This window comes from Candida theae (assembly GCF_024610275.1).
Source record: "Candida theae strain CBS 12239 chromosome Unknown scaffold37, whole genome shotgun sequence".
In the NCBI taxonomy this organism is placed as follows: Eukaryota; Fungi; Ascomycota; class Pichiomycetes; order Serinales; family Debaryomycetaceae; genus Lodderomyces; species Lodderomyces theae.
Genome location: NW_026261394.1, coordinates 18,715 through 29,661, shown reverse-complemented (window position 1 = coordinate 29,661; position 10,947 = coordinate 18,715). Strand labels below are relative to the sequence as shown.

General features: G+C 40.9%; 4 protein-coding genes across 4 annotated transcripts; 2 read left to right on the top strand and 2 right to left on the bottom strand. All coding sequences in view use genetic code 12, as the record gives it.

Annotated features, from left to right (window-relative positions):
• Nucleotides 1-552: 552 nt before the first annotated feature.
• On the bottom strand, nucleotides 553-2,475 carry KGF57_001710 (GTPase-activating protein; the record flags this gene model as incomplete). Its single annotated transcript, XM_051750945.1, has 1 exon — nucleotides 553-2,475. One exon carries the CDS (start codon nucleotides 2,473-2,475, stop codon nucleotides 553-555), a length of 1,923 nt encoding a protein of 640 aa, XP_051609766.1.
• Nucleotides 2,476-2,885: 410 nt separating this feature from the next.
• MET8 (bifunctional precorrin-2 dehydrogenase/sirohydrochlorin ferrochelatase) lies at nucleotides 2,886-3,712 on the top strand (the record flags this gene model as incomplete). The annotated part of the gene is made up of 2 exons (XM_051750943.1): nucleotides 2,886-3,548; nucleotides 3,647-3,712. 2 exons carry the CDS (start codon nucleotides 2,886-2,888, stop codon nucleotides 3,710-3,712), a joined length of 729 nt encoding a protein of 242 aa, XP_051609765.1.
• A 28-nt stretch (nucleotides 3,713-3,740) lies between these two features.
• On the bottom strand, nucleotides 3,741-5,045 carry PRO2 (glutamate-5-semialdehyde dehydrogenase; the record flags this gene model as incomplete). Its single annotated transcript, XM_051750942.1, has 1 exon — nucleotides 3,741-5,045. One exon carries the CDS (start codon nucleotides 5,043-5,045, stop codon nucleotides 3,741-3,743), a length of 1,305 nt encoding a protein of 434 aa, XP_051609764.1.
• A 408-nt stretch (nucleotides 5,046-5,453) lies between these two features.
• KGF57_001707 (aminophospholipid-translocating P4-type ATPase) lies at nucleotides 5,454-10,896 on the top strand (the record flags this gene model as incomplete). The annotated part of the gene is made up of 2 exons (XM_051750941.1): nucleotides 5,454-9,299; nucleotides 9,460-10,896. 2 exons carry the CDS (start codon nucleotides 5,454-5,456, stop codon nucleotides 10,894-10,896), a joined length of 5,283 nt encoding a protein of 1,760 aa, XP_051609763.1.
• Between the last annotated feature and the right edge of the window lie 51 nt (nucleotides 10,897-10,947).

The window sequence follows — 10,947 nt, the reverse complement described above, 5'->3', positions numbered from 1 at the left end:
AAAAAAAAAAAAAAAAAAAAAAAAAAAAAAAAAAAAAAAAAAAAAGGAAAAAAAATGTGACGTAGGGCTGAGCCCTACTTGATGCTTGCACGTGATATATACAACCTGCACCAGCTGCGTTTGGTCTTGAGCTTCATAGGATATATGAGGTACTTGTTGCAGAGCAGAAGGTGTTACTGCAAAGTATTTCAGCAGTTACAGAGTTGTGAGCAGTTAGCTTGCTATAATCTGAGACCAAGTCATTTATGTGCAGTGAATTTGAGTTCTCTGAGTATATTGTTTCCGCCTCTACTTTGCTTTACAAAGAACCAACAGAGCCTCCACTGCGATATGTGTAGGGCCATTGTAGCAGAGATTTGATTTTCCACTTTCGTACAATTTCATTCATCACAATTTTTTAAACAAAATTTGGCTGCAAAATTGAATGAAAAAAAAAAAAAAAAAAAAAGAATCCAATTCCTGCCAGTGGATCTTCTCCCTGCCATGTCCCATTACAAAACTGATTATTTGATATTACACAAAGTAGCTACTTACAACCATTTCTAAATAAAATCACAACTCCATCTCTTCCGCGCCAAAGGGAGCATGACTGTCCATGTCTTCGTCGCTGTCAATCGCATTATCGCTTAATCCTTCATTGTGTTGCTCGCGTAGAGCTGCCAAGCTAGTACCCGACCCACCGCCAATAATACCGCCGATCGCGGACGACCTTTGTGGGGGTATAACTGGTTGACTGTTTCTATCGTATTCGTCTTCTTCGTCCTCGAAATCAACATCGAAAAAGTCATCAGTGGTTCCTGTTACCCTTTGGTATATAGACTTGACATCCGTTATAACTCCGTCATATGACAACTCAGCACTTGGGGTGTTTGTGAAAAATATTTGATTTTGTGCGTCTGGTGTATCTCTGAGGACGATGTTGTTCTCCGCGCTTGGCTTGAAAATGTTTGACAAGTCATTCGCAATGTACGTTTTCTCAACATACCCCACTTTGCAAACAACCTCCAATTTTTCTTGTGGATAGAAGTTTTGCAAGTGCGATCCTAATTTGAAAGAATTGGCCAACACAGGAGTTCCATCTTGGCTAACGACAAAGTCAGTTTCATCGAGAATCTCGTCTATATCATTCGATGATTCCCTTAATAACGAAGACTCCATTTTCGAGTAGGCCGACTCCAAGTCTCTCTTGGCTCGACTCAAGTCTTGTTCAACAGTTTGACTAAACCATATGGACTGACCCTCAGGGCAAACACCGGAATTACCATTTTGTATCATAACTTGTACTGAGTATTCATTTTCCGTGGGTAACGAGTGGGGAGGGAATACAACAATGGCCAGGGATTCATTATGTGAAATCCATTCTTTGCAATCACGGCGTACAACGGTGACCAATCGAGTTACAAAATGAGGCTGCAACCCTTCAGTAACTTCGTTATAAGTGGATTGCAAAAACTTGGGCAACTGCGTGGGTGAAATAACAACCTTTTCGTTGATCTTAATATGTGATCCATCGTCGAAATGGGCTATTTTGGACACGGGATCGAAATCAACCAAGCTCGTGTTCAATTTATAAGTTGTACCTGCAACTGCTGCACTGCGACAAAATCCTTGTGCTAATTCACCAGGGCCCCCATATTTTGATACCATGCAAGGAAATTTACCATAAACGTCAAATGACGACAAAAACCTTTTGATCTTTATGAGTGCCTCCTTTGTGTTGATGTCTTCCTTGTAACTCAATCCAATGGAAAACACCAACTCATTTATTTGCGGGTCCTCGAGCTTGAATTCTTCTTTCAAGAATTTTTGAATCGGTTCATTCGCATATGGCTTCACTTTTTGTTTGAAATCCGTGTCCAACAAGATAAACTTTAAAAATTTCATCAAGTACCTCTTTGTGATGAGGGACAACGACTTGTCTGTGAAAATGTCCTGCTTTGTTGTAGCATTCACCTTTTGTTGAAAGTCATCGTTTTCAAACACATGAAAGTTGGATAAGGATTGGAACTCCAAGTAACGGTAAACACGTGACTTCACTAACAAAGTCAACAAATCCGACTGACAAAACATAATCTTTGGCGTCAAGTCAATGCCATAGTCCTTTGAATTGAATTGGTTGCTTAATTTTCCCCCTGGTATATAGATCTGGGCATCCTGAAAGTGTGGGATCTTACCTTGGTTAACATCAGCACACCATTTTTTCAATTGTTCAATGGTCATGGTCGAGCTTGAGTCACCGTAGTACGGCTTGTTGTCAATGTGGAGCACCTGCGTACCTTGCCAAGATAACGCGGCGGCCAAAATACTCTCCTGGAGTCCGGTTCCTACAACTAAAACATCGCACTTGTCGATTTTGAGAAACTGGTCCTGTGGCTTCTCCAACCCGGCCAAGTGAGGAATGACTGGCGGGGTGTACGTAGTGCTAGGTCTGCGCTCGGCCATTGATTTTCTTCTTTCCGTTCTGCTGTAGTTCATTGTGGTAGGGACGGTTGTGTAGTAGATCTATGAATATTGTCTTTTGAGGCGGGTATCAGGTCATGTACCCGTGTAAATGAGTAGCTGTAATTTATTTCAGAGTGTTAATCCCTCTCAAAGAAAGTGAGTGCAGTCTTGGCGTTTCCGAATGGATATATGGTTGTCTGTAACGGTTTGACGTATAAATCGTGAGAATGTAGTTGTAGAAAGTGTGACGAAACACAACTTGACTCGACTCTTTCTTCTTTTCTTTTCTTTTCTGTTGTTTGTCCTCTCTGACTTCGGGTAATTTTGTTGATAAATAAAAAAAAATAAAAAAAATAAAAAAAAAAAAAAAAAAAAAAAAATTTTTTTTTTGCGTATGAAAGGTTAATTTTATTTTACATTTTTTTTTTTTTATTGTTAATTAAATGCGTCAACACGTTGCATGGGGCAAAATGACGGAAAGAAAGGGTTCACTACTTTTGGCGTGGCAAGTCAAAGACAAACATTGTCTTGTGGTTGGAGCGGGTGAGGTTGCCCTTTCTAGAATACATCACTTGCTCATAGCTCAGGCTAAAGTAACTGTGGTCACTGGTATCACCAAAGATGTGCATCCCGAGATTCTCGCTCTACACACACAAGGTAGGCTCCACAACTTGGTTTTACGAAATTACGAAAGCGAGGATTTGAGAATGTACGAGGTGGGATCTTTGGAGTTGGACTATACCAAGATTTCCCCTCAAGATTACGAAGAGATTGCGAATATTGCGAATGAGTCATTTGCTTGTGTGTGCTGTTGCATCGACGACTACGATTTGAGTACCAAGATATACTATCAGTGCAAGGCGCTTCGGTTGCCTGTTAACATAGCAGACAAACCTCCGTTATGTGACTTTTATTTCGGAAGCATGATCAACAAGGACAATTTGCAGATTATGATCAGCACAAATGGGAAATCTCCTAGACTATCGAAACTTATAAAAGACAATATTGCTAAACAGTTTGAAGGGGTCGATGTTAACAACGCTATTGATAATTTGGGGTTGATTAGATCGAGGCTACGAGAATTGATCTTGATAGATGACGATTTGGTCACTATTGACACGCGAATGAATTGGATTAAGACATTAACTGATTTTTTCACTATTAAGCAATGGAGCACCATCAAGCTTATCCCAGATGAGGCAAGTGGGGAGCAAACAAAAGTGGACAAGATTGTCAACTGTTTCCCAAAGTACCCTCCGCGCGACTTTGACGAATTTGTTAATTTCATAAGTACATAGCTAAATATCTTCATGAACAAATAGCTTTTCACCACCTCCTCCAACGTATTCACCGACTATATGACCATCACCTTTTAGCTGGTATTGATAGCTCATCAACCCTTCTAATCCAACAGGGCCCCTTGCATGGATTTTGTTTGTGCTGATTCCAACTTCAGTTCCAAAGCCGTATCTAAAACCGTCAGCAAATCTGGTCGATGCGTTCCAATAAATACCAGCAGAATCAATGCTCTTGAGAAACAAGTTTGCTATCTCTTCATCCTCAGTTATGATAGATTCTGTGTGTTTTGAAGAGTGCTGGTTTATATGATCAATAGCAGCCTTGACATCGTCGACATATTTCACCGATATATCTAACGAGAGGTACTCCCTGTCAAAGGAACTGTCATCGGCATCAACAATGTAGTCACGATTCAATCCTGAAATTACTCGCTTCAATTCAGGTGTTACATGAACCGTCACTTTTTCGTCGATCAAGGAATTGATAATCTCCTTGACTTCATCTTCTGCAATACTCTTGTTGAGCAATAGTTGCTCTACAGCATTGCAGCCTGCAGGATAGTTTGTTTTGGAATCAACTACTATTCTTTTAGCTTTTTCCAAATCGAATTTCGAGTCGATGTAGATGGAACATATACCGTCAGCGTGGCCCAATACTGGAATCTTTGTATTTGATTTTATATTGCGCACAAGCTCATTCGAACCTCTAGGAATGACCAAATCAATGTATTTATCTTGGTCCAATAAATCTGCAACATCCTCTCTGCTTTCGATTAGCTGAATAGCTTTCGAGGGAACTTTCGTGTGCGATAATGCCTCGCTGACAATATTACTCATCACCTTGAATGTTTGGTAGGATTCCTTCCCTCCTTTTAATATGGCAGCATTACCGGATTTTATAGCCAATGCCGTAATATTTGCAATCACCTCAGGTCTGCTTTCGAAAATGATCAACAAAACACCAATGGGCGCAGTGACTCTATACAAATTCAATCCCTCGTCGATCTTCTTAGCCAAAGTCACTTTCCCCACCGGGTCAGGCAAGTTGGCAACGTCCAATATACCTTGAAGCATGGAGTCAAATTTCCCAGGGTTTCCTAAATCCAATCTCTTAATCAAGGACGATGAAAGGTTCTTGGATCTGGCATTTTCCAAGTCTACCTTATTAGCTTCAAGGATAGACGATTTATTATCTTTCAAAGATTTGTAGATATTCTCCAACGCTTGTGATCTTTCGGAATTTGTAAGCACTTTGAGCTCTGCAAAAGCAGAGTTGGCCTCTTTAGCTATCGATTCACCAGACATGATAGAGCTGGCATACAAAATGCTTGTGGTTTTGGAAAAAAAAAAGAAAAGAAAAAAACAAAACTGGGTGCCTGAAAAATTTAGTCATAGAGCGCTATCGATGATCACCCACCTACCATGTTCGTTGGGATTAATGCAAGATGGTAATATAAACCTTCTTCACCGTATCTTTGGAGTTCCTTTTCTTGTCATTACATATTTCACTACAACTGCTCTCGATAGCTCCAAACCCTGGTAGGCTTTTCTCCGTAAATGTAACTGTGAACACAGGGCAGACTCAGCCAACTTTTCGTGTTTTGATTTTTGAACAACGCGCACAGCATTTAAAAAATCTCCAACCAAAGGTCTATTGTTCACCAAAGTCTTTAACAACTACGTCGTTTGAAAAGCACCAACATCAAATCGTTTATGTCTAACCTGAAAAATTCTGCAAGATTGCAGAAGAATGCCAACCCATTCTCAGATGACGACGAGAATGACTTGATAGATCTTGATTTGACAAACCCTTATGAGGACTACGATCCGCAGCACGAATATCCTCGGGTGCTGAGCTCAAATCAGAGAGGAGAAGCATCGAACCCTTTCAACGACCAATTTGTGATATCTGACGATGAGGATGGGGAAGAGGACTACATACCCAATGGGAGGCCAGTGAACTCTGCAAAGAAGCATAGCTCGCATCCAATCACACGGAACGATTCACACCCAACTAGCGATTTTATAGGAAGAGACACTTCAGAGTATGTGAACTTGAATAGAGAACAGCCCAAGGACTTTGATATAAGACACATTTTTCAAAGATTCAAAAGTAAGATTACGGGACAAAGTCTGCCCGTTGGTGGTGGTGGTGGTGGTGGTGGTGGCTCGAGATCGAAGGAACCTAGGGAGATACTTATAATGGACCACGCCGCTAACTCCGGACAAGGATACTATGGAAATCACATTTCAACAACAAAGTACAACTTTGCAACATTTTTGCCGAAGTTCTTATTCGAACAATTCAGCAAATATGCCAACTTGTTTTTCTTGTTCACATCAATAATTCAACAAGTGCCACACGTCTCGCCTACGAATCGGTACACAACTATCGGAACTTTGATCGTGGTGTTGTTTGTGTCTGCTATAAAGGAAATTCTGGAGGATTTAAAACGAGCCAATGCTGATAAGGAGCTAAATAATACGCGAGTCTTGGTCCTTGATCCAGTTTCCGGTGATTTCGTCTTGAAAAAGTGGGTTAAAGTTGAGGTTGGTGATATAGTCAGGGTGAATAACGAAGAGCCATTTCCTGCAGATTTGATCTTAATCAGTTCTTCCGAGCCAGAGGGGCTTTGTTACATTGAAACTGCCAATCTAGATGGAGAAACCAACTTAAAAATTAAACAATCAAGAGCGGAAACTGCTCACTTGAAAAGCGCCGGCGATGTAATACGAGGATTTTCAAATGCCAAGGTGCTATCTGAACAGCCAAATTCATCTTTGTATACGTACGAAGGGATTCTAAAGGGCTTTGAGAATGGTAGGGATATCCCCTTGTCTCCTGAACAGCTATTACTAAGAGGAGCCACGTTGCGTAATACGCAGTGGGCCCACGGTATTGTCATATTCACCGGTCATGAAACGAAACTCATGAGGAATGCTACTGCAACACCAATAAAACGGACCGATGTGGAGCGGATAATCAATCTTCAAATTATTGCTTTGTTTTGTGTTTTGATTGTACTTGCGTTGGTATCATCTATAGGAAATGTTATCAAAACAAAGGCTAACAGTGGTGATTTAGGTTATTTGCATTTAGAAGGAACTTCGTTGGCTTTACTTTTTTTTCAAGATTTGTTGACCTTTTGGATATTGTTTTCCAACTTAGTACCTATATCGTTATTCGTCACGGTGGAGTTGATAAAGTACTATCAGGCATTTATGATTGGAAGTGATTTGGACATGTATTATGAGGAGACCGATACTCCAACCGGTGTTAGAACCTCTTCTCTCGTTGAGGAGTTGGGTCAGATCAATTACATATTTAGCGACAAAACCGGTACCTTGACGCGAAATGTGATGGAGTTCAAAGCCTGTTCTATTGGTGGGAGGTGTTATATCGAAGAGATTCCTGAAGATGGACATGCACAAATCATCGATGGCATTGAAATTGGGTACCATACATTTGACACGTTACGCTCAGACTTTACAAACAGTTCTTCCCAACAATCTGCAATTATAAACGAATTTCTCACCTTGCTAAGCACATGTCACACGGTAATCCCTGAAGTTGATGGCGCCAATATCAAATACCAAGCAGCGTCTCCAGATGAGGGTGCTTTGGTGCAAGGCGCTGCTGACTTGGGATTTAAGTTCATTGTACGTCGGCCAAAGACTGTAACCGTTGAGAACACCCTCACTCAGATGAAGTCCGAATATGAGCTCTTGAATATTTGCGAATTCAACTCCACGCGAAAGAGAATGTCTGCCATATTTCGCTGTCCAGACGGGGTTATTAGATTGTTTTGTAAAGGTGCCGATACCGTTATATTGGAAAGACTTTCCAAAAATGAACCGCAACCTTTTGTTGACGCCACTTTGAGACATTTGGAGGAATTTGCTGCTGAAGGGTTGAGGACGCTTTGTATTGCATCGCGAATAGTTTCGGAAGAAGAGTACCAGCAATGGAGTAAGAAATACTACGATGCCTCTACTTCGTTGCATGATCGTGGTGACAAAATGGATGCTGTTGCTGAGCTTATTGAGACTGACCTATTCCTTCTAGGCGCGACTGCCATTGAGGATAAATTGCAAGATGGTGTGCCAGAAACTATACAAACGCTTCAGGATGCAGGTATCAAAATCTGGATTCTAACTGGTGATAGGCAGGAAACAGCTATAAATATTGGAATGTCTTGTAAATTGCTAAGTGAGGACATGAATTTGTTGGTTGTCAATGAGGAAAACAAGACCAATACAAGACTAAATCTACAGGAAAAATTAACTGCAATTCAAGAGCACCAATTTGACGGCGAAGACGAGTCTTTGGAGTCTTCCTTGGCTTTGATTATCGATGGACACTCGTTGGCATTTGCTTTGGAGCCCGATTTGGAAGATTTGTTTATTGAGTTGGGCTCTCGATGCAAGGCAGTTATCTGTTGCCGTGTATCCCCATTACAAAAAGCACTTGTCGTTAAGATGGTAAAGAGAAAAAAGAAACAGTCCTTGCTTCTTGCCATTGGAGATGGTGCTAACGATGTTTCTATGATCCAAGCCGCACATGTTGGTGTGGGAATAAGTGGGATGGAAGGTATGCAAGCTGCGAGAAGTGCGGATGTCTCCATAGGCCAATTCAAGTATTTGAAAAAGTTGCTTTTGGTTCATGGATCTTGGTCTTATCAGCGTATTTCAAATGCCATTCTTTACTCCTTCTACAAAAACATCGCCTTGTACATGACGCAATTTTGGTATGTTTTTGCCAATGCATTTTCAGGTCAATCGATTGCTGAATCGTGGACTTTAACGTTTTACAACGTTCTTTTCACTGTGCTTCCCCCAATTGTCATGGGAGTTTTTGATCAATTTGTTAGTGCAAGACAGTTGGTTAGGTATCCACAATTGTATCAGTTGGGACAGCAGCGCAAATTTTTCAATGTTGCTATTTTCTGGGGTTGGATTTTGAATGGATTCTATCACTCTGCTGTTATATTTCTTTGTTCGTTCTTTATTTACAGATACGGAAACGTCATGTCCAATGGTTTGACAACCGATAACTGGGCCTGGGGAGTTGCAGTATACACCACATGTACCTTGACTGCTTTAGGGAAAGCTGCGTTGGTGGTGACTTTGTGGACAAAGTTTACGTTAATTGCAATTCCGGGCTCCTTTCTATTGTGGCTAGCTTGGTTTCCTGCTTACGCGACAATTGCGCCTTTGATCAATGTTTCCGACGAGTATAGGGGAGTATTGGCAGCAACTTACCCACTACTCATGTTTTGGGGAATGGTCTTTGGTGTTCCCGTCTTGTGTTTGTTGAGAGACCTTGCGTGGAAGTTTTACAAGAGGCAAACCAATCCCGAGACTTATCATTATGTGCAAGAGATTCAAAAGTACAACATACAAGATCATAGACCGCGTGTGGAGCAATTTCAAAAAGCCATCAGAAAGGTCCGTCAAGTGCAAAGGATCAAGAAGCAAAGAGGATTCGCTTTTTCCCTGGCTGAGGGCAATGATCAGGAGAAGTTGATGCGGTTGTATGATACATCGAAGCTGAGGCCTGTGTGAAAGTACGATGAGATCTAGGTAGCAGTGTATAGGTAGAACTAATAGAAGAAGAAGAAGAATAAAAAAAAAAAACAAAAAAAAAAACAAGAAAAATGAAAAAAAAAAAAAAAATGAAAATAAAACCGATCCTTGATTGATATCTATAATTGTATAGACGGAAATGGCAGACACACCAGTGCCGGCAACCCCTGTAGAGTCTGCCGAAGGGAAGAAACTTTCCAACAAGGAACTCAAGGAATTGAAAAAGAAGGAAAAAGCCGCTAAGAGAGCAGCGCAGAAGGAGAAAAATGGTATCACAGTGGAGCAACAACGACAACTAGCGGATGAGAAAAAGAAGGTGTCTCAGTCTGCCAACACAGCTTCGAATTTGAAAAAACAATTGAACCAGACTCTTATTACCACGGATAAGAAAGTTCCACACTTGTTTGGCCACTTGGAAACTCGTGAGCAGCGGAATGCATCGTCGCCAGCAATTTCCCATATTGTACATCCAGCCATCATCGCCTTGACTTTGAAGTTTTCCAGTTATAGTGTTGTCGGATCACTGTCAAGATTAGTGCATATGCTCCGCGTGTTTAAGGAGGTTATTGAGGATTACAAAACACCTGAAAATACAACCTTAACCAGACACTTGACAGGTCACTTGTCGCATCAGATTGAATACCTCAAGTCTGGGAGGCCATTGTCCGTGTCAATGGGAAATGCCATTAGGTGGTTGAAGCAAGAGATTTCTCATATTTCCATAGACATGTCTGAGTTGCAAGCAAAAGAATTACTTTGTCAAAAAATTGACGATTTTTTGAGAGAAAAGGTGGAGCTTTCAGACCAATTGATTGTTGAGAGTGCCTCGAAACACATCACTGATGGAGCTACAATACTCACCTACGGTCATTCTCAAGTATTGGAGGATCTTTTTAAGTTTTGTGCTCTGGAGCAAGGTAAAAAATTCAATTTGGTGATAGTCGACTCGAGACCCTTGTTTGAAGGGAAAAAGTTGCTTCAGCGTTTGCTGAAGACGACATGTGCTGATATTTCCGGTGGGGATATTCCAATAACTCAGAGGTTTATCACCGTTCAGTATGTTTTGCTCAACGCTTTGTCGTCCACGCTATTGGACGATGTTGATTGTGTATTCTTGGGTGCTCATGCAATGCTTTCGAATGGACGGTTATTTTCAAGAGTTGGTACAGCAATGATTGCAATGATGTGCCACACGAGGAATATTCCAGTGTTGGCATGTTGTGAATCGGTAAAGTTTTCAGACAAAGTGCAATTGGATTCGGTTACGAATAACGAGTTAGCAGATCCTGATGATTTGATAGCCAAAGATAGCAGAAACCCGCCCCAGAAGAAAAGTTTTGCCTTGGAGCAGTTTGTGAAACTGGCACATTCCGGGAAGGATAAGAAGGAAGTGGTTAAAGAGAATGAAGATGGTCCCTTGCAAAGTTGGAAAACCCTTCCAGCATTGAACATTTTGAATATAATGTATGATTTAACGCCCCCGGAGTATATAAATAAAGTGATTACTGAACTCGGCGCCTTGCCACCGTCGTCAGTGCCTGTCATTTTACGAGAATACAAAAGTACATAGATTTTTATATTCGCGTAAACAAAACAAAAAAAAAAAAAAAAACAAAAAGAA